The 24,239-nt window shown below is 48.0% G+C and overlaps 1 protein-coding gene across 1 annotated transcript; it reads right to left on the bottom strand.

Moving 5' to 3' along the window:
- Positions 1-1,322: 1,322 nt before the first annotated feature.
- Positions 1,323-24,234, bottom strand: LOC135817309 (lysophosphatidylcholine acyltransferase 2B-like). The gene is made up of 15 exons (XM_065330468.1): positions 23,881-24,234; positions 17,916-18,049; positions 15,432-15,652; positions 14,300-14,431; positions 12,851-12,892; positions 11,333-11,391; positions 9,994-10,028; positions 8,801-8,855; positions 8,238-8,267; positions 7,722-7,774; positions 7,031-7,156; positions 5,816-5,966; positions 4,785-4,886; positions 3,952-4,105; positions 1,323-2,448 (listed from the first exon to the last, which is right to left on the bottom strand). The coding sequence occupies exons 1-15, from the start codon at positions 23,959-23,961 to the stop codon at positions 2,294-2,296; spliced, it is 1,530 nt and encodes a 509-aa protein (XP_065186540.1). The 5' UTR covers positions 23,962-24,234; the 3' UTR covers positions 1,323-2,293.
- Between the last annotated feature and the right edge of the window lie 5 nt (positions 24,235-24,239).

Below are 24,239 nucleotides of genomic sequence, written 5' to 3'. Positions count from 1 at the left end.
TGTTTACATGAAAATTTTCAACCCGGGTCGAGTTCAGCCCGGGTTGAAAGTCTGTACGATAGACAAAATAGGTGAGCGTTTACATGAAGACAGTTGACCCGGGTCAAATACTGATATGCCGCCAAAATTCCACTTCTAGAGTCCTGTGTGGTCACGTGAATCCTTTCGCGCGAAATTTGCATGTGCAGTGCTGTTCAAACCTGGTGCGAGATACGCACAGTACGATATCTTTGACCCGGGTTGATTTCAACCCTCCCCTTGGGGGGAGGGTTGAAATCAACCCGGGTCAAGCGTAATGCGTCATGTAAACGTGCCATTCATTTTGTGTGCATGGCGGGTTGAAATCTGACCCGGGTCGAACTCAACCCGGGTTGAAACACCTCATGTAAACACAGCCATAGAAATACCTGGTTCGAATAGAAGCCTAGCCCTGGCATCGGCTTCTACTGGAATAAACCCGGCTTTAATACGCGACATTACGGTACATATCCAAACCCTGCCGGCACTATTTCAACCTTGCGTTGCAATCACTGTGTGGAAAGGGCCGGAACGGTGACTGGACAAGTTTGGCATAGCAGAGTATCAGTACTGTGCATGTAGGTGTGTGTGTATATCTGTCACATGGAGTTGGCTTGGGTGCCAGCCGTACCGAAAATGCACAATGCCACATTCATACATACATGCATGCACGCATACATTACATGTACTTCGAAGTACACACATTTGATTTGTACATGTCTGTGATACTTGCCGCCTGACTTCACAAGCGACGGTACTCATGGCTTGGGGAGGGGAAGGGGGGGTGCACAGAGTCAGACTCAGAGGCACGATATGCTGCATGCACAGTTGGCAACAGGGAGTAGTACAATAAGTATTGTACTACTCCCTGGTTTGGCAATGAGTGTGCAGGTCTGCAGGGGACACCCGGACAGTCACGCGTCCAAGTTTCACTGGTCCTTATCTTTGTAGAGCACAGGATTTCCAAAACACAGCAATATGCACACACACACCAAGCAGACACAGCAAATTTACTATACGCACGGCAGCAAGAGTACATAACCCCCAAGAGTGTGCAACTCCAGCTATGGGGTCTGCGACGGCAGAACTTCACATCACGTGATGTACCCGTACACATTATTTGCACTCTGTGCATGATAGATACAACTCTCTTGTGGTCACTTTGCACTGTTTGCCAGCATAACCTTTTGAACCATGTCACGTGATGTGAAGTTCTGCCGTCGCAGCACACCATAGAGGTTGTGCAGGCAGTTGCACACTCTTGGGGGTTATGTACTCTTGACGGCAGCAATAGCTGCCAATGGTGGTGGTGGTGGCTAGATTTACAACGGCCATGGCATTGGGCCCCAGCAGACGGCCGTGGTATCGGAGCCCACGCGCAGAGTGAGCAAACAGAACAGCCGTGAAGACACCGAACACGTCAAACAGCCATCGCCGAAAAAGTGTCACATTAGCGGACAAAAAGGAGTAAATATTGTGTGGTATAAATAAGAGAGTCTAGTGAACAGTAAGGAACCGTAAGGAACCAGAATGTCAAACAGTCAGTAAATCGATTGATATAAGACTACATGTACATGGGCCTGAAATTAGTTACGGCAAACACCGTACAAGACACCGTACAAGACGCATACACTTACGACAATCATCGCGCAGCGATTCAAAAGGTAAGCAATACACGACAGAGTCATGTGTTCACAGGGAATACAAACATTATTGACGTTACTGCTACATTTTCAGCATTAAAAGTCAAAAGTTGATACCGTATGTCAGCGCCTTTAAAGCCATGGCCTTATATTCGAAACACAGCTGCTTTCCCAGCTATTTTAGATGCAAAATGACTCAACCACTACGCCATGCCATAAAAGTCAAATCCACTCTAAATTCACTTGTTCACCCTTCCTACTGGGCTGAAAGTTTCTTAGCAATAGCACTTATTCCTTCAAAGGTCATTTCATTTACGAAGCCAATGGCTTTATAACTGAGACTGGCTTTATAATCAAATATACCTCCATGGCTGTAAAGGTGCGGACATAATAACAACAGAATATTCTACAAAGTGTCATCGCAAAAAGCAAGGAGCTAAAAAAAAGAGTGCTAGGACTAACAATCACACGTAGCCAGTGGCATACCAGAGGAGGCCAAAGCCAGTGGCATACCAGAGGAGGCCACAATCGATTTATCAAGCTCTAAAGCACCAATGAATGCCTGCAATCATTGCTGAGAAAATCGTAGTTTGGCTTAACACAAAAAAACAAAACAAAACATGCCAACTGGCCTAGATGAGAGCTGGGGTGGATTTCCGCCGACGCCTGTCAGGCTTGTCTTCTGCTGCTGGTGGGGTGACTGGCGGGAAGCCGTCCATACCGAACAACGTCCAGAAAAGCAGGACAAGATACTCCGGGCAACGGCGCAGCAGTGTTGCGAACTCGTCTGCAGCACACGCAGAGCAGTAGAGAACGCCGGTCACTGCAACACAACTGCTTACAACGTCATGCTCAGTGTCAAACCATCAGTCCCACAACAGCCCCAGCAGCAACACGATCGACTTGGGCAGACTGGACTCCACCACGATCATGACTAACTGTTCCACTGCTTTCGCAGCCTGCAGTACTCGAATGCACCATACAGGTCTACTCTCGTCAGTAGACAACCCTGGGGGGTTTCATTTTTTTGTCTTCAAACGAGATTATCTACTATCCGGACTTTCATATGATGAGTTTGAGATGTCGGAGAATTTGGACCGTTTTGTATAGTACTATTAAACGAGGATTGTCTTGTAACCAATGTCGTTTCATTAAGATGTATCACTCCAGTGTGGGAGCTGTGAACGCTAACTAATGAGTTGTAACAAAACTACCCCTGCTGACCAACTGCTCACTCAACAACTGCCCCAAGGCCATGAAGTTGCAGAATTTTACAGACAAACTATGGCTAAGCAAAGCAAAGCACTGCGATATCAAATGTACACATGCCAAGGCAAGACTGACGACCACCATTTAAGGAGGGCGGCTATTGCCAGGCTGCACACGAATGAGGATGAACAACTCTCAAGCACCCGTACAACGTCGCAGGTTTGCAAAGCAACGCAAAACAAGTCCACCGCGGTCTACTCAGAAAAAATGAGACTTGGGAGCGTGGCGGCCATTCTGAGTCGTAGTGTACGAAGAAAAGCCTAAGAGATTAAGCTTTAGCCAACCCTAAGAAATTAAGCTTTAGCCAACCCTAAGAAATTAAGCTTTAGCCAACCTGATCCAAAGCACAAATGTCGGCTACGCCGCCCCATACTTGAAAGCATAGAATTCTACACAAACGCGAAAGATGAGAATTTCGAAACTTGTCCTCGTGCTGAGGTACTCAAATTTGCGTGGGTTCCGCTGGCAGGATTCTCAAGAGTACACAATGAAAATTGGAACTCTGCGATCGAGAAAAATGAACTTGCTGGAGCAGGACAAAAATGCATGCATTCGGCGCAGTTTTCGCTCTTTCGTTGCTCTCTGGTGCAGAGTATATACTGGTCATCATGTCTGACCTCAGACTCCTGATGGAGTGAGTAGAACTGAAAGAAAATGAAGTTCCAAGCGGCTCTCAAAGGGTTAACAATGCACACTGGCACCCAGCACAAAGTGAAACGTTGCTGAACTTCAACGATATTTGCTGCGTAGAGCATGGCATGACACGGGCATTGCAGCAAGTGTGTTATCTACGGTGGGTGTCAGTCAGGCTGTGGACACTACTGCTTCATCCCTTGTGGACTCTGGAGAAGAGCACGGATAAGTGAACTTCTGGCGATGAAAAATGGAACGTCTCACAGCCACCGTAATACTAGTGTGGAGAGTGTTCAGATTATGGAAAGTAGTGTGCAATGAAGCCTGTCGATGATCACATTGGTCACACCACAGCATACCATTGGACAAGACAAGCAGTTGTCCTCACCTTTATTGAGCTTTCCGGACGAGTGCGCTCCACTCAGAACACTCCAGCTATTAAGGAGTGCCTGGCTTTCTACAATTGAGACAGCAATGTCATTCTCTTCGAAGAAAGACCTCACTCCGTCCACAGTTATTTCGTCAGCGCCTCCTGAAAGGGCCTGAAAAAGAAGGAACACAGCAAATGTGATACGTGCTGGATAGGTTTTCAAGCATATCACATGCCAGTTGCCAGGAGCTGACCAGTCAGTAATGCACCGTACTAGCCTACTAGGGCATTGTTTCTGTATAGTGCCCTAGTACGGTGAACGCATACGTACACTGCCCTGCTACGGTATGCGCCGCATGTGAGCTTTGCCCCACAGTCGCCTGCAAGCACTGCAGCCAGCTGGACGGTGCGGTGCAGTTTGCACGAAAAATCAGTTTTGTGATGTGTTGTCAAGGTCTCATGTTGGCATGTGGAGGCAGGAAAAGAAGCTCAATGAACGAAACAGCTACAACGAATTTCCGACCTGATGTTACGGTAAGCGGCAATCCCTCACTCAAGATCAGTCCGTGAGAAAAATCAGTGTTTTGCCGTGACTGAAATGCCGAGCGCTTCAGCGATTGTTGCAATGGAAAGCTGAGCTCTTTGGCTTCTTTCTAGGTGCTTCGACTATGGAATTCCATCAAGATTTGAGTGAGTTATGAACGTTTTAGTGCATGCATGTATGAGATATCGTGTGTGTGTGTACAGACCCTGAACGGTAAAAATCAGGCTAAATCCAAGAGCGTCACTCTACAAGAAACGAAACACCATCAACATGTAAAAGCTATTGAAAGGTGTGCCACAAACCGTACCTTGAATGCAGAAACTTTCAGATTCTCCTGGTCCGGGACGGCATATGTTAGGTCAACAAGGCCCAGGAGAAAGTCGCGGAACGTCAAGTAATTGCACTTGCCCTGCACACACAGGCAACGCATGGCACACACCAGGAAACATGACACTTCTACGTGTACCAGTGGCAAGCTGGCTCGAACTCAGTGCTAATACTCACATGGCAACTATTCAATACAGTACGGGGAGTCGAAGGTTCAACAACGTGGAAAATATGTATTGTAAAATGCAAAGCACTTCAGATGAGCGGTGTCTCCTTCAAATCCAATGCATACACTACAGGCACTAGTGTCTTTCAGGTACTAGTGTGTTAGGCATTCGTACTACAACACTAGTATAACCTAAAAAGCAGGTGTGTGGTTTCAGTAGAGCTTGTCCTGAAGGACACCTGGGGAATACAGACACACGGGAATTGAGGACCCCCTTCGGCAGCCCCATGGAGGATTGAATTCACACATTTCAATCGCCGAACCGAGGACAGTTTGGGCTAGTACACCGGATGTCCTGACAATGCATTGTCATTTTCCTGACAGGCCAAGCCACAGAGTCTGAGACCTATAAGACGAAAGCACTGGAAAGTGCAGTGAATGAACTGTGTTGTCGACATTCACAAGCATGCAGTGGACTTAGGCTTAAACACTTTTACAGAAGAAGCACTGCTCTCTGTTGGACGTGTACAATTTCTAGCGTGAAACTCAAGTGGCTAGTAACACTTCGTTCTGCCTTCACTGCACGGGCATTATCATGCATGTCATGCTACATTGTACATATGTAGATATTTTGGCACCAGGCTCCATCAAAGGAGTGCTTAGCAGAAGCAACTCTTCACTGGCGATCACGGTAAGAAACACGTCTCCCCTCGCAGCGCTTCCGATGAACACTTCGTACGACACCATGAGGTTTGTCTGTAGATAAGGTCCAACAAACAGACACGCCTTGTTGGACACCCCCCAGAGACTCTGAAGCGCGCTCAGACGGCAGCACACTGGCTTACCGTGTCGTACTCGCGGAACATCTCCGGCACATGACCTTGCACAGGCCAGGCTAAATACGCTGACATCTCGGCCTGCGTAACATGGCCATTCTTGGCGGTGTTGACACTGGCAAACCTGGCCATCGCCTCTTTCAGCTGGCTCATACTCAACCTATATGGCATAGAAGCAGCAAACAAACACACAAACACACAAAACATGTACTACAGCAGCGTGTCAGTCATCCGACACCCTCGCGGACCGAGCCCCGTTGGTTACGTGAATATTCCGGATAACTCAAGCTAAATTATCACCTACACGTATCAATCCACACATGAACACGATTACGTTTCATGGTCGCACATGTCCATGTCCATGTACCTTCATTTTGGCATTGTTTTCGTATCCAACACTCGTGTTTATTTTAAAGGAAATTGTGCACATCAATACGAGCCCACTCTATGACAATACGTGTAAGGCAATGTTCATGATGTTCAGGGTATTAACACGGTTTTCATGGAACACACTGGAAAACCTGAGCTGCCAACACGCTGCCGGAGAACCCACATGACGGATGACTGGGAGAACCCGCATGACGGATGACTGGGAGAACCCGCATGACGGATGACTGGGAGAACCCGCATGACGGATGACTGAACGCTGGATAAAAGACATGCTACTGTACTACTACCGGCAGTGACACATGAAAAGTGCACTACTAGTAACTACTACTACTAATAAACTATCGGTAGTGTAAGCACAACAACTGTAATGTACGTACAAGTACTAGCAGCATTGCCATGTAGTCTACAGAATAGTAGCAATGGCGTCTGCAGAATGTTCAGAAAAAGGGATCCGGAGTTTTCTCGAATCATCGGCGAAAATCTGGCCCTTTTCCAAAATTAGTCTTAGTAAACCTCCTCAGAATAGCCATGCAGTTCTTCCTGTTCAGGTTGGAGGTTAGGGAAATCAAACAAGGCAAAGAGCACGGAGTTCCCTTTTCGGCCAAGTTTAATATAATCTGGGCAGAACCCAAGCCACACAAGTACGAATTTGAGAACTGTTTGGAGCATGAACTCAGCCCAAACCAGATTTTCCAATTTGCAAGGTTCATCTGTTTCTGAATAGGCTGTGGGTGAACTGATAAGGCTTGCCCGGTGGGTGAGCACAAAGCGCTGCCATCGGTGGTTGGTATTCTTGATCAATCAGAACACGATAAACAGTGCATGTGCACTCACCCGAGCTGCTGCTTGAGAATGCCGAGTTCAACGCAGCCGGCATCTGCCGGCAGACCGAGCTGCAATGCCTTGTACACCAGCATGCCATCATCACGAGTGTGCTGAGTGCTTGGACAGCCCAGCTCTCTACAAAGGCCAGCAAACAAGTATATGCACTAAATTATACACCGTAATCATTATACAGCCTACTCTCGATAAGTCACGCACCCGATCTTGGAGGTAGAAATGCTCGACTTATCGCGAGTGCATGACTTACATAATATTATACTGTATACATTGTACATATGCAACAGTACATAACGTCCTGATTTCAAAAGTGTGTGTCTTATCGCGAGTGACGTATCAGTTATCGCGTGTAGACTGTATTCCAGGAGAGAACAGCGGGCGGAACTCAAACAATTCAATAACAATTGGTGGCTCCGACGAATACAGGTGAAGGTAACTGTGTCACATAATTAGTTATGACCGGGGAGAACAAGGCGTAATAAACACTTTGTTCCAATGACGTCAGCATAGCAATAACATTCACCCCTTCATGGTATCTGCCTTCATAACCAAAGATAAACATGTTTTAAAAGTGAAGTGAATATAATCACACACGTAGTCTGTTTCCGCAATTCTCCGACATCGCCATGCTGTGCTGTCCAGACAGAGGACGAATGAAAGTGAAACAACTGCACACACCGCATACCTTGCCACAACAGCTTGAACATTGTTGGCATAGAGAACTGGATCTTGCTTTTCCTACAGAGTGGTTGAGAAGAAATACACAGACAAATGTACATACACAGACACACATGCATAAATGTGCACACACACGCACGCACGCACGCACACACACGCACACACACACACACACACACAATAGGCCATGCACATGACCATGTCTTTGAAATCGGTCAGATAGTCAGATCCTGCTTCAATAGTCGGTCCGGGAAGTAACTAGTCCAGCATCCTCGTCAACCGGCACAAATCAGTTTGAACACAGTCACTTACAGCTGACGTGTACAGTAAAACCTGTCATGAATTGTCCCCTGAATATCCTCAAACACCCTCTTACATTCTCTCTGTTCGCACACACCCCATCAACATCATGCCCTATCATATTGCAGACCATCCTACATTCTTCTCTGATTTCACATGCAATTGCACCGTACGGCGTACAGTATGCACTTCTGGTCTAAAAGCTACGTTGTGGAGTACTCACCGCCTCTGACGGACGGTAGACATCCAAGAACTACAACAGCACAGAAAGCACAGGGCACATCAGCAAGAAGATAATGTTAGAAGAAAGTCAACACACATCGTTCTGACAGTTGGATTGTGAAGCAATCATGGGCCAGACCACAGATATTCAGATACAGCAAAACCTGTCAAGGCGACCACTCTGATAAGGCGACCACTCTGATAAGGTGACCACTTGCCCTAGAGGACACCTACAACCAGGCCCAGGGGATACGATTTCTAGTTAAATGACCTTGGATAAGGAGACCACCTGTACACAGCGACCACATTTTGAAGGCCCTATGAGCGGTTGGCTTAGACAGGTTTCCCTGTATTAGTAGTAGTAGGAGTAATACGTTCAGGAACCATGTGGTGATTCACTCGTCACCAGTAGAGCTTCAATGTTCTGCTCAAGTAGTAGTCGCAAATGAAATTGTGTTTTACCGGGCAGGCTAAACTGTCGGTTTTCTGCACACAGTGAGCTACATGATGTTGTGATGTAATAGACCCCCACCCCCAACACACACACACAAGATAGAACCCCACCTTGATATGAAGAGGTGAGTAGAGGCGACTCAGCTGCAACAACATTTGAACAGCGCTGATATCACAAGAGCAGAGATCACATAAGCGCGTACACGCACACACACACGCGCACACAAACACACACATACAGTTAGTCGGCAAAATGAATTCACTGCGCCAAAACAGACCATTAGTATGACAAACATTGGTATTCTAACTAAACTGTGGGTGTCTTTCACATGCATGTAGACAAGAAGCCAGGCCAGCTACATCACATTCTATGAGTAAGGCTCTGCTGATGTGGTAGTTCTCCACCTAGGTTGAGTTCAATGCATTGCAGGCTGGAACCTAGGGTGCATGTACATGTGCATAGACGAGAGTTGAGTTCTCGGACAGTACATGGTACGGTACTAACATGGTGACACAAGTACAAGTTTGCTTGCTAGTATGGAGCATGTATTGTCACCCGTCATGTGACTCATCCGGTGATGGATTGAGCGGGAAATGTGGTCAGTGTGGGCATGCTGTCAAGTATAGTAAAACGTAACAGGATTCCGCACGATCCAGGTACTGTATAAGCAGAAATATTCGGCTGGAATTTAATTTCGTCTTTTTCGTCCAAGGAGCTTTTGGACTAAATTAATTGCCGGACTACAATCGTCGATTTGTCGAGCTTTTCAATACACTCTGTGATCCATAGACGAAATGTTCAACCGGACGAACTCCCTTTCTTTGGAGTTGGACGAATTATTGACCGACGAAATGTTCTACCTGTGCAGTATGCACGTTCGATGCATAGCACTTTGGTGCACGGAAAAAATGTGTCCGGTCAACACAGGATTCCGCTTGGCACAGGGTCCGGACAACAGGTTTTACCGTATGCACGCAAATAGAAACCTGCCCAAGACGACTGCTCAAGGGACCTACGAAACGTGGTCTCTGTTACCAGGTGGTCTCCTTATCCAGGGTCGTTTGACTGGAAATAGCACCCCTTGATTCTGGTTCCAGTGGTCTTCTAGGACAGGTGGTCGCCTTGACAGATTTCACTGTACGGCTAGTACGGCTACTTGGCAGCTGGTGCGGGCTAAGCGCAACCTATCACATCAACACTCCAATCGATGCGTGTGCACGCCGACTTGAACACTCTCATGTGAACAGCGCCTAAAACTTCAAGTGAGTAAGTAAGATGCGGAACAGTCAGGAAAGTCACTTACGGCGACTGGCAGTCAAATGACCAGACTGAAATCAACTGCAGCAGAGCAGAGCAGAACACACAGCACATGGGATACAGGTTCATCGCACAGAACGTATTGTCTGAGCACACACACGCGCGTATACTTGCATGCATGCGCGCGTACACGCACGCACATACATACACACACACATACATACACAAACACACACACACACACACATGCATGCACACACAAACACACATGTGCACGCACACATACACACTATGTACCATGTATACGCCCGTCGCAAGAGAAGCACGCAAACCTGCAAATGCACTGGATGTACACCCTCAGATTTTCTCTAATAGCAACGGTAGCGGACAAGCTTCGAATGAAACAAATCAAGACGTAAGATAACTGTCCAATCCACATACCGTAAAGTCGCGGATAAAAGCCGGGTTTGCATACAAGCACATCGCGGATAGAAGCCTGAAAATCAAACGGGTCAAATCCATATAATCCTGTCGCGCGTAGAAGCCTGGCGTCTATGCAAGCGCGGATTGGGTAGGTCAAGAGTGCATGCGCTATGTACGGTGCATAGTAAAACTGCCGCCATACCGGTAGTCAGTGGTAGATCTACGCGTGTCGCGCGTAGAAGCCTGGCTTCTATGTGCATACAAGGCTGGCAAAAATATCAGTGGTGCATATAAGCATGGTTTGCATACAAGCCTGGTTTGCATTAAAGCCTGATGCAGAAAGCGGCTTATATGCTTATAAACCCGGCTTTTTAATATCCGCGACTTTACGGTAAGTGACATAACTGACGAAGACATGTGAATCGACCCCAATGCACACCTGGCCCACACAACGCGGAGTTCATCGCAATCTAAACGACTGTGACCGTTACCTATACACACCTTACACTTGCAGAGGCATCCAGAAAAGACAGATCTCAATTTCACACACACGCACACACACACACACACACACACGCGCACAAGCGCACACACACACACACACACACGCGCACACACACACACACACACACACACACACACACATTCATACTCATACTCCTGCCCATCGCTGAAGCGATGATAGCGAACAAGCTATGTTAGACATAACAATTTGTGCTGGGATTACATCATTCAATAGCTTGCAAGGCTGATGAATTAAAATCCCTATTTTTCATTTTTTTTCCTTCATTTTCACACCAGGAGAATGAAAGAAGAGCTAGGAGAATGAGAAAGAGAAGAAAGACGTGTGCGACCATAATCGTCGGGAATCGAACCTGCAACCTCTCAATTGGAAATTGACTGCATATACCACTGCACCATATGGGACACACACACACACGCGCGCGCGCATGCACACATACCTGCCGAGCCCTGTAGTCCAGAACAATAGGTTGAACAGCGGTACCAGGCTGGAAAGCGCCTACGGCAACAAACCAGACAGAAATTGAACACCGCACTATGTTTTCAATCGGTCAGAGAAGAGGCTTCCATGCGACCGCAACCCAGCAATGTTCCTTTACATGGTGGGTCTTACAACAGCAATCGTAGTGCAATAAACATAAAACAGCAAACAGTAATCCTTTGGTAATCCAGCACAAGCCGGCACCCTCGACAAACCAGCAGAAGGCTCAGTAACCAAAATAAGCCACCGCTGCTGCGCACTACAACTGCACACAATTTCCATTGCACAAATGCCGCTGGAATTAAAGGGGGGGGGGGGGGGGGGGGGCGTGCTCTTCAAGAGTATAACAATTGTCATGTGTCATCATGGCCACAGGTACATTGGAGCAGCAAGGGAACAATGCCCAGTCTCCTTGATAGATGTGCAAAGTTTTTTTCCGATCAGAGATTGCCTTTGGAAAACTTTCACAGTTTAATAACATGCACATTAAACGCTACGATCAAAGAGTCCATAACCCCAAGAGCATACAATTCTGCACATAGCGTCTGGCATGGCACTGCCTACATTACGTAGCCATGTACTGGGGTGCCAGCTGGGCCAATGCATTATCAGTGATTACTCATCTCCTACCACTTCTAGCTTCCAAGTGCGTCTTCTCGGAGACGAAGGTTTCATGCGTGATGCGTGGCGGACAGGCACTACTTGCACCTTTCAATCTACCGTATTATCAACAGGTACTCTTGGTGTTATGCGTGAAAATTGTTCCTAATGGGCGATTCAGACTACAGCCAACTGTGATCACGTTTCTACGACTCGGATGGATTTGATCAGGGATTGTGCATGCGATTGTGCATAAAATTTTGAAACACGACTGCATCACCATGGAAATTCAAAAATTTACACGTGATTTTGGCCGTAGTCTGAATCGCCTATAAACCATCGGAAAAATTCAAAATCCAGTCAGCTTGAGCGTCATGTCATTACGCTAACATGTGATAACCATAACGTGATGGCCAAGGCCGGTATGATCTAAGGGGCCGTCCATAACTATCGATCTTTCACACGAAAGGAACAAAGTTTCGTTTATGGGTGGGTGGATCGAGTAGAGTTTCCAAAAATATTGATAGCCGAAACATCCATCCGTTCTACCTGTCAAGTCAATCTATTTTTCATTCAGGGGGTGGGTGAGTGGGTTGGGGAGGGTCATATTCATACGTGCAGCATACGGATGCTTGGAATTGTTGAATATACAATGTTCGTTGCAGCAAGACAGATTTCACACCAATTCACAACATAAGCAATGACGACCTAAGCAAAGAAGTCACTGGAAATTTTGACAAACTTATACCATTACTCTTCAAAGTCGCTACATTGGTACGAAAGGCCTCATCAAAATTTCCAGTGGCTTCTTCGCTTTGTGTACCAGTTTGTCTTCCTCCAACCAAAATCTAAGTGCAATGACAAAACGTAGTCGTACCACGTCTGAAGGAGAGCAGTGACTTGCCCCCACCACAGGTGCCTGAAGTTCACAGGCAACAACACAGAACGGTCAAAAATGCATGCACGCACGCACACATGTTCACAACACCAGCACAACATAAAAACTCAGTAAGGGTATGGTCACTTGGTCAAATCTGGATCCAATTCAATTGAATGAAGCCTGAACATGCACCAAAATCCTATTGCACGCTGTCCTGGGTTGAATTTGCGACTCTGAGAGTTTCAATGGGAGAAAGTAGTAATTACAGCAATATCGCTTTAACACCACTTGTACACAAATACAGAATCCAGTGGATCCGGTCATTGTGCTCCTCGGTTCGGGTCGGTGGGATCCAAATCCATCAGATCTGGATCCGGATTTGTTGAAATGAACGCCAAAATTGTGAGATGATTCTATAGATCTGGAGCCAGATTTGATCAACCCAACATGCCCAAGGCCGTGATCATTTGGCCAGATTCGGATCCAGATCTAGATCACAGACCCATCGCAACCCCTACAATCAACTGGTCGTTATTTTCAAAAACGTCTGTACATGTACATAAAAAACAAGAATGCGCAGCTCCCAGCTGTACGCACTGCGCACTTTTCTGCTGCTTGTGATGTGCACTTGAAAGTGTATGGACTCGACACAACTGCATCATACAGAAAGGGCGACTTGTGACAGCACAGCCACTGGACTATAGTCAACGTCATGAACAGAACCTTGGGTATATTAGTAACAACAACTCGCGGAGAACGACACAAAACCTTCAGACCAACTGTAAGTCTACAAACGTTCGGCCCATTCAAATTTCAGCCTCCCAGGACTAAAACACATTTCGGCCTCCCAGGGCTAAAACCCATTTCGGCCGCATCAAATTTTCGGCCTGTACTGCTGCCGCCTGTATACTCTGTCACACTGAACCTTGCAAAACAAATTTTCGGCCGCAAGAAATTTTCAGCCAAACATGACCAGGCCGAAAATAGCCGAAAATAAATATGCGCCGAATATTTATTGACTTGCAGTAGTGACCAATTGACTGCATGCATGTACTTGCAACCTCACGAATAACAACGACAACGTTGCGAATAACGACACTTTTCCTCGCGCACGGTCGAGGGTCGTTATTCGCAACGTTGACCGTAGTGAGTGACAACAATGCGCAGCAAGAACATCTCCCAATGTTGTCTCATGATTGCAGCTGTGGTCAGGACACCTGTATTTACAACAAAATACGCCTTAGCTCATTGTGTTGCAGCGGACACACCGCGGATACAACTCCGTCCCTGCTCCAATTTAGGCAGCATCCATCTCCCACGTAAAGAGGTCTCTTTTGAATTTTACCACGCAAACAAATAATTATGGCTTGAATGGTTATGGATTTTTAAAATATATGGTTATACAAAGTATCAACGGGTTCTGGGAAACAAATTCATGAACACTACCTTCTGGAAATGCCACCAGATGTGTCTGGCGGCCAGGTGAGCTCAGGAACGTCTTGACCAGATCAAGAACCTTGGAGCGTTGCTGGGCATTTTCCCGGTTGACAGGAATGGCTTCCGTGCAAGGTACAATAGCTGCATAAGACAGCACAACACATGCAACAAGTCCAACTGCTGAATCCAGCTGAAGAAAGCAGAGAACTACCACCCACGTGCAGACACCACGCTGTCCTATACTGTTGTGCCTCGTAAGGAGCCTCTACACGGATTCAGCCCAGCCATCCGTAACCAAGAGTACATAACCCCCCCAGAGTGTGCAACGCCTGATCCAGCTCTGCATAGGGTCTTGGTCGAGCGTAATCGGATCTTTGCGTCATAATACCGTACACATCTGAGGGGAACCCGGGTAGTCACGGGTACTCTAGGATCAAAAACAAGGCTGGTATGAGCCTCATGCTACTCCACTCATTAATCTGGACTTCATTGGCCATTAGTGTAGATGCACAAATAGTCAAAAGGATAGCATTGCAGGATGCACTGCAGTCAGCAACATTGATTGTAACGACCAGCAAAAAGGTGTAGGTACAGCTGCTAACTTAGGGCGCTCTTACTTCATTGAAGTTGAAAACTGGTACATGTACAGTACCACTTTCACTACTACTACTACATGTAATAGCAGTTTACAGTGAAGGTGGTACAAAAAGCACATGGATGCATTATGCGTGTGTGCTTCGTCACTTGTGTGCATGTGCATGAGAGCAGATAGATAGATAGATAGATAGATGGATAGATAGATAGATAGATAGAGAGAGAGAGAGAGAGAGAGAGAGAGAGAGAGAGAGAGAGAGAGAGAGAGAGAGAGAGAGAGAGAGAGAGAGAGAGAGAGAGAGAGAGAGAGAGAGAGATAGAGATAGAGAGATAGAGAGAGTGAGTGAGTGAGTGAGAGATAGAGAGTGAGAGAGAGAGAGAGTGAGTGAGTGAGAGAAACTCACAGACAGAACAGACAGAAGTGCAGACACACAAACAAACAACACACCAAGATACACAGACAGAGGCACACAAGCACACACACACACACACACAAGCACACACACACACACACACACAAACACACACACCGAGTCGGTGTACGTACGGCTAGTTAGGAGACTGCTCAGGACATCACTGCAGATCAATGCCGAGCCATACACCACACCACCGACGAAAAAGCCATCAAAAGGAGTAACATGCGGTGCGACAACATTGACTGGCACTTCAGTGTAGGATGCACGCTTGCCAGAATATTTGACCCACAGGAAGCCGCAGATAAAGAGGATAAGGCGAACGGCATATGTGGTGACATTTAGCACAAAGAATCTGCATTAGGGATAGGTACATTGAGAGAGAACCAAGCGTGTACACACACACACACACACACACACACACACACACCACACCACACATTGTTGAATACAGCTAGGAGCACGGCCATATAGTGCACACACACGTGTGCAAGCAAACTCCGGCACACGCCTGTGCAACAAACCTGAGAGTCCAAAGAGCCCAATACCGTTCGCCAATGCAGAATATGCAAGTGTCATAGATTGCAGTAGCAGTGCTGCTGCTGGTCTCTGGGGCTGATTAGTGGATTGTGATGGCACAGGCCCAAGAGCACAAAACACGTCTCGAATTAGACTGAATACCCTCGCCCTACACAGACAGACCTGTGCTAAGCGACCGCCGCAGTGGGAGACCACGTCAGGTAGCGGACCGCGTTACCGTATACGTTTGGGCTGCAACCGCACTAAGTAATAAAAATATAGTACTAGGGCTGAAACGAATGCTCAATGAAGCGAACAAATATTCTTTTTCCGAATACATGCGAAACGAAGAATATTCCGAATATTCTAAACCATGCAATTTTCATGGATACCTAGTTTTATCCATGGTAACCATAGACCATTAACTGGCATACACCCCAATTACAAGAGAGACACTTGAAAAATCATTTGTCTTGCTGAATATAACACATCGAAAGAGGCAAGCCTACTTCTATTTTGCGCCAAATAAGCTTGATCGATGTCAAAAAGGCAAATTTCTGTACATTTACGAATACAGTAAAACCTGTAATGGCGACCACTCGACCATGGCGACCACTTTTCCTTGTCACGGACGCATTCACATTCAAAACACCTCGGATAAGGCGACCACTCGCTCAACGCGACCGGCGACCACCCACCCGCGACCGCTTTGTACAGTGCTAGTCATGTAAATGTATGCATTGCATGGTGCACCAGGCATGGTAGATCTACACATCAGTGCAGGAAGTGTAGATGTACATGGTGCATGCACGACATTTGACAGGTCCGAGGACCCCAGGCACATGACTCATGAGTCGTGCTAGAGTAGCATAGGTGTGTGCACTGTGATGCACTGATCAAAATGATGTATCATAATTATGTGGATATGGTCACGTGACCCACTGAACCTGGATAAGAAGACCACCTGGCCACGGCGACCACTTTTTCTCGTCCCTTGACCGGTTTCACTGTAGTCCTATTCTACTTTAACGAAGAATATTCTTTTTCCGCCTTGCATATTTCGAATATTCGAATAATTCGAATATTCCTTTCAGCCCTAAAATATACGCATGTAAAAGGTGAAAATATCTTTTCCCGTTTGTGTCTTTCCCTCAAACTAGTGAAAATATGTATAATATTACAGCCAGCAGCTGCACTGAAAGTTGTATTGGATGTTTCAGCCCAACCGCCAGAAAACTTCTTATCAGGTGAGTATTGAGGTGCATGAAATTCAAAAGATACGGTACATGTGGAAAAAGCTGCTTATACAGGGGGGTAACAGGGATCTGCAACTTGCTGAAACATTATACGGATTGTTTTAGATTTCCTGTACGTGTCCTTGACGACTTAGGCTGCGTTTACATGAGAATTTTCAACCCGGGTCGAGTTCAGCCCGGGTTGAAAGTCTGTACGATGGAAAAAATAGGTGGGTGTTTACATAAAGACAGTTGACCCGGGTCAATTAACTGTTACAGATTTGCAGCCAAAAGTCCTATATTTGCATGTGCATTGCTATTCAAACCTGGCCCGAGATACGTACGTTAGTACGATTTCTCGCCCCGGGTTGATTTCAACCCTCCCCTTGGGGGGTTGAAATCAACCCATCAGACAACTGATGATCAGTTGTCTGATGATTGCCTAACGGCATGAAACTCAGAGTTACAACCAACCTGAACGTCCTCCGCTGAGTCTGCTATGTACTAAGCTCTGTCTCTGACATTGAGCACTCTCTGCAGCTCGGGGATCAACGGATTTGTACCATAATATTATGTTTACTAGTACCTTCTGGTTGGGAATGGGAGTACACGTACTCGGATTTCTGGATATTATATTACGCGTACTCACTGTCAGACATGTTGTGAAACGAGCACATCACGAGAGTTCATTACGAGTGTGTGTGTGTGCGTGCGAATGTACAGCCTGGGCGTCCCGGACGAGTCGCCCAGTCAGGTAGGCCAGGCTAGAGATGCAGGAACGAGTCAGCATCCTCATGGCATGCTCGTTGCACAGCTCACTTTTTAAACCTACCGATATCTTCTGCACAAGACCAGATAACTAACCTTCTCCATGGAGAAAGGTGCTGACCGGGCTTAACACCAATGGTAGGGATGGTCAGTGTCAGCCACACCAGCGGGAAGACAACGATAATACCAAGGATGCGCAGCGGCAGTAGAAACACACCGCCCAGTACAAGCTGTAGCGCAGAACAAGACAAAACGGAAACATGTCACGGCCATCACAACACAGTAACGTCACCATCTCTCAACGCCCTCCTCCGTCCCCATTCCATCCCCCTCCCCCGCCACCATCTCTCAACGCCTTCTTCCGTCCCCATTCCATCCCCCTCCCCCGCCACCATCTCTCAACGCCCTCTTTCGTCCCCATTCCATCTCCCTTCCCCGCCACCATCTCTCAACGCCCTCTTCCCTCCCCATTCCAAACCCCTCCTCCGCCACCATCTCTCAACGCCCTCTTCCCTCCCCATTCCAACCCCCTCCCCCGTTTACCGTTCTTAGATAATAATTGAAATCTCAGCTGCTACTTTATTTCAAAAGAGCGTATAGTTCTAAAAAATAATAATTGCTATCAGGTTCTCAGGGAAAGAAAAACTACAAATCTCAAGCTATTCTTCACCATCATCAATAAGGACTCCGAAATTCATGAACCAGTTTTCGGACATTCTCTTCATATGACATACAAGCAGCCAGAACCATTAAAACATAGGGATACCTTGGGATAAGTAGCATCACAAGGGTGGTAATCATTACAACTAGGTGATAAATTTAGCGAAGAATTTATGCACAAGGGGAGGTAAGAAAAGGGGGAAAGAGAGAGCCACGCAGGCACATGGCACCACAACGAACCAGGGCAAACCCAAGGCGGCAGCGCAGCAAGGAGACAACCCGTGCGTATCACTCCTTGCTCCTCTCAGCCAGGAGAAAGGCGATCCGTGAGAAAAGCGCACTGGCATGCTTGCCATAGCCACCAGAGGCAGAAAGCACAACCGGCACGAAGGAGGTATGCTCGACTCTGCGTACCCGCTCTTTATACTTCCGGCGCTTTTCTTGTTCATGGTGTATGTAGCTAGCAGCAAGGGAGGTGGCAAGATTCAAAGACGCAAAAGGCTTGAACATCCGTACATCAATAAAGATGCGCTTGAATTGCCCATCCCACACACCACTAGCCGCAACGTCTAGCCGAGCCTGCTCCTCCGTGACGGCTGTGCGATGGCGGAAGGCCTCTCCGGTGACGGGCTGGAGGTGGGGTTCCACCATCATGTTATGAGCGACCTGCCCCAAGGCTCTGGCGGTGATGCCCCTCACCTCGTGATGGTGCAGCGTCGGGGAGCCACCAAACGGGCACGACAGGGCGTGACTGACATTCAGCGGCTTGCTGCACACGAAGAGCCTTGGGAGCTGAGGAGGTGTCCAGCCGTACCGGAGGCATAGGCCATCCCGGAAGTCGCCCTTGGTGAGGGTGAAACCATGGCGGCTGAGGGGGTCAGCCAGCTGGATGCACCCTTTTCTGAGGTCAGGTTAAGAACAGGGGCCAGCTCTCGGTGATCCGAGCGAAGTGCGTCAGACATGGACTTGGCCGCGCTCCGCAACACTAACCATCGCCTTGACTGTCCGGAGCTGAGTCAGAGAGTCGCCAAGAGATGGCTCCTGCTCCAGCAGGCGAGACACGAGGCCAGCCATGATCCTTCTGGACGAGGTGTATTGCTCAGCCATTGAACAGGGGTTTGCCATACCCAGTCCCCCAAGCCGGCATGGCAGAGAGAGAGTAGGCAGCAAACAGTTGTCCCAGGTGGAGCTTGACCTGTGATGGTCCGGATGAGCCGATCGCTGATGGCGTGTTCCAGCGGTTCAAGAAGGGACGGCGGGATGGAAGAGGTTCGGCAGAGGAAGGACCACTTGTTTTGTAGGCCCTACGTGAATGCGGAGTAGGCGGCTTGTGGTTGCGATTTTTGGATTGGATTGGATTTTTATTTATAGTGGTGACTATAACAGACAATTGCCTAATAACAATAGACACACTCGAGGGAAAGATGCAAAAAGATATGAATAATTAATATAATAGACTACCGGTATTGGATAGGTAATCATGTTCGCATTTTGCATAGCTGAAAGTCATAAGTACTAGCGTGAAAAAGCAAGGCATTGGGGTAACAGTTTCTTAAAACGGGCGGAGTTATCCACACAGCGAGCTAGAGGGTGCAAATCATTCCACAGCTTAGCACATTGGAAGGAAGCGCCATGACGGGCAAAGGCAGTTCTGAGCATGGGCAACTTAAGAGTGCGATGCAGCGATGGTCGTGAGCTGTGCAACTTCCTCGCACCAGGTGGTGACCTTGGATTGGACGAATTGTTCCACAAACTCATCCGTGCCCAAAGGTGCACCGAGGTGGAGGCACCCATCACATATAACCTGTACACCGGTCCCTTCGAAGGTCTCGACAGCAGCTGCGTACTTGGAGGGCTTGACGAGGAGGAGCGACTTCTGCGCATTGCAGTGGTAGCCATACCTGGGAGCATGGCTGACAAGATTGTCCCACCATTGGCGAACAGGCGTTCACTTCCCACCGGCTGCAGCATCGTCTGCATACCAGCCCTGCTTCACACCGGCCACTGCAACTTTCTTGATGAACGGGAGGACTCCAAGCGCGTACACTGACATGGCCAGAGGGTCACCCTGGGTGGTACCCTCGCACGACAGCAAGCACTCTCCATCAACGAATACTGTATAACACCTTTATTTCGGTGTAATTTAAATTTCGGTAACTTCGGTACTGGACCTGGATCACCTAATTTAACATTACAGTCAGACCTCGCTTAACCGCACACATCCGTTTTCCACAAAAATGTCCGGATAGGCGAGGGAACCGGATAACCGAACACCAGTTATGTAGGATGCATTGCGTATGCTGTAGATCTGTAACCAGCTATTTTCTTCCGGATAGCGAGGGATCCGGATAAAAGAGGACCGGATAAGCGAGGTCTGACTGTACACCTAAATTTTCCGAAATACCAAAAATATGTAAAATCATGAAAATCACTGTCGAATTTAAAAAAATCAACTTGTATACTGGTATATGGTATAGTACATGACATAATTATACATGTACATGACAAGTCATGTACATGTACATGGATGTGGAACCTAGCTATTACATTTGTAGTGCAAGAGCCGTTTTTTTTTTTTTTTTTTTTTTTTTTTTGGTGCCACATACCGAATTTATCCTTACACCGAAAGGTCAGGGGTTGGCTTTCACCGAAATTTTACAACACCGAAAATAAGGTGATATACAGTAGGCGGGATGGTTGTCGGTAGGTGTTGATGACAGCTGGCGCTATAGACAGACAGAGGTGACGGATGTTCCTTAGGCAGGCTTCACGGTTGAGGCGGTTGAAGGCGTTCGAAGCATCGGCGAGCAATATGGCATCCGCATCCTCCTCATGGTGGACATCATGCATCGCATGGATGGCAGCTTCAATGCCGCACTCCTGACCGGCACATAGTTGAAGGGTGCCCGCTACATCCAGGCGCGTACGCAGGGGGGGGGGGGGTTCCCGTTGCCCGGAAACCCCCCAAATGTTCCAAACGAGCAACGTTTTTGGGCTTTTTTGGTATGGCGCACGATCGATCTGGCAAGAATGCGAAACTTCAACAGATCGTAACTCAGTCAAATCTCGTTCTTATCCAACGATCCAAATATCCAGGTCGAATAGAAAACTCTCAGCTGTCGGTTGAAACAATTTGCGACGCGCTGCGAGCTATGTCTCTTGAGATAAATCATTTGTAAGTTGAGCCGCGATCTCGGCAATTTCAAAATCGCGCAGAGCGACTTGAGTATCGAGAATTTGAGACTTTTCGTCACCCTGACTTACTCAAATTTCCAGGGGCTTCACTGCACTTGTGATATTTTCAAGAGTACACAGCAAAAAATCAAAAGTCTGCGATCAAGAAAAACGAAATCGCTGGAGCAGGACGCGTTTGGGCCTTTGGGGCATTTTCGCATCGTCGCTGCACTCCACCGCTATCGCTGGATATGTACATGACTGTACTGTGTCCTGGCTATCATGGTCGACCTCATTCTCTCCCAGGTACCTTTCCACTTCCAGGAAGCCCAAGATAATGAAGATTGAGAGAGTAGAACCGAAGTTATGATCAAAAGAACACGAAAAAATGTATAATTTTCAAAATTTCCTAGGGCTCTTTACAAAGGGTTAAAACTCATTGTTTAGGATTCAGTTGGAAACCCCCCTGGAGGTGACCCTGTGTACGCGCCTGACATCATGGATCTCTCCCTGTGACCAAGGTGACAGTGAGGACAGCTTTGCCGACAATGCGCCTGACCACTTCGCCGATACCAATGGGTCGAACACCCGGCAACTTGCCAAGGGCTATTAGTCTGCATGTGACGAACGCCTCCAGTGTTGCTGGGTTGATGTATGTGGTAGTGATGCGACGAGCGCATGTCGCAAGCGAGTTACACAGCTCATCCGACGCTCCGGAGAACGCTGTGCACATGCACTGCCATCCATCAGTGTCCACGCCCGATGGCCCAGCCGCGCCGTGGGTGTGCAGGGCGGCCCGGCGGATGACGTCACGAGTCAGGCTCGAGAACATCACACTGTGGGGCTGAACAGGTGGCTCACCCGTGAGCAGAGACTCCGCATCAACCGGGTCTCCCGCCGGATTTTCGCTGACAAGAAGGTCGCGGGTGGTGTCAGTGCCGACAGTGGTGCCCAGGCTGAGAACTCCATTACGGCTATCATTTGATAGCTGACGGAGGGCGGATGGTAGGTTGCCAGAGGACGCATTAGTGGCGAACGCCCTTGCCAGGTCAGGGGGGGGGGTCGATCGGACGGCTGGCTGGTGCCTGTCCTGGACCTGCTTCTAGATGTGGTTGACTCGCGGAGCAGTTCCGGCAGGCTTGCTGTTTGCCAAAGTTCGAGACGTCTTCTCAGGTTTTCCTGTGGAGACGGCTTGGTATGGTTGCCCTGCGGGTTCTGTAACATCAGCTGTGGGAAGACCACCGCCGCCTTGAGTGCAACATTTTCTGACGCTGAGGCACTGCCAAAGCTGTGGAACAAGGCACTCAGCTGGGAGGTGAACGAGCGACCGACGGTGCCCTGAGGAACTGGGAACAGGTTGGGGTGGAAGTGGACAACCACCTCATACGCCTCAACGTTGGCGGCCACAGAGTCTTCCCCTGGCCAGTTCTCCAAGTCGGAATGCGGTGCGATCCAGTGATGGGAAGGCTGGTAGATCAGGGACCTCTCCAGCGCCCGCAGACCCAGCCGGGCCCCCAGTGGCTGTTGCATCTGTGTCGAAGTTGGGAGTGCTAGAGGGTTGGCTGTCACCGGCATCCAGTGTGGCCAATAGGTGCGCTGCCTGGCTGTTGGTGATGGTGCCAGGCAGGGTCAGCGACTTGGATCGGTCTATTACTAGCCGAGTGCGACTCCTCATCTGTCACGTCCAGATTCGGCGGCGCCGCACTGCTCGCTGACCTGCACTCCGCCAGAAGGGCGTCAATCCTACTGGAATCCACGCTGGCATCATCGAATTGTATGGTTCGAACTGTTCCCGTAGCATCATGCTGCACCGTAGCCGTATGGTTGTCGGTGGCCATTGACAGCTCCGGCTGGGGTGGAGAACGGACGGCGGAATTTTTACAGCGATCCTTCTTTGACGGAAGGCAGCTCCAGCATTTCCACGCCACCTTGGTGCAGTCACACCTGACGCAGGTGCCGTTGCCGTTGCACCGGCAACACCGGCCACTCTGCATCAGTGTGAGTTGCGAAAGGGGCGCCAGAAACCAGGTGAAATTTATCCTTCGAGTGAGAGCTCAAATTCCCATCCTACTACTTCAGTGTAGTGTAGTAGAACGCTTGTGTACCCTTATATTGGGGACAAAGGAAACCGTACAGATCAAAGAACATGGGGGGGGGGGGGGGAGAGAGATTATCGTATACAAGGTAGACAGGCAGAGAGTACAATGTCATGTACATAATGTCCTACCTCGACAATTTCTAAACCAGAAAACGCCACGCGGTGCTTGAAAGGATTCCATACCGCGGGCTCGGGGAACCTTCTAACCATTGTTGGAGAGTTGACTTCTATGTCTAGGAAACGGATACAATAATGAAATGTGTTGTAAAGTTGACAGATTTGAAGAGAGCTGGAGCTGCAGGTAGGCTGGCTAATCTCAACTTTGGTAGGTCAGCATGGTCTCATCTAACGTGTGGGTGGAGTAGCCACTTGCTAACCGAGCAACAAAAAATAGGGAAGACATAAAAACGTCCAAGACGTTGCTTGTTGTTGAATATGCGCGTACCGGTAATCATGGACCGGTAAAAAGAATAGAAAGTTAATAAAAT

Source organism: Sycon ciliatum, chromosome 5, assembly GCF_964019385.1.
Source record: "Sycon ciliatum chromosome 5, ocSycCili1.1, whole genome shotgun sequence".
Lineage (NCBI taxonomy): Eukaryota > Metazoa > Porifera > Calcarea > Leucosolenida > Sycettidae > Sycon > Sycon ciliatum.
The sequence above is the reverse complement of the archived record's forward strand: the minus strand, read 5'-3'. Positions and strand labels throughout refer to the sequence as shown.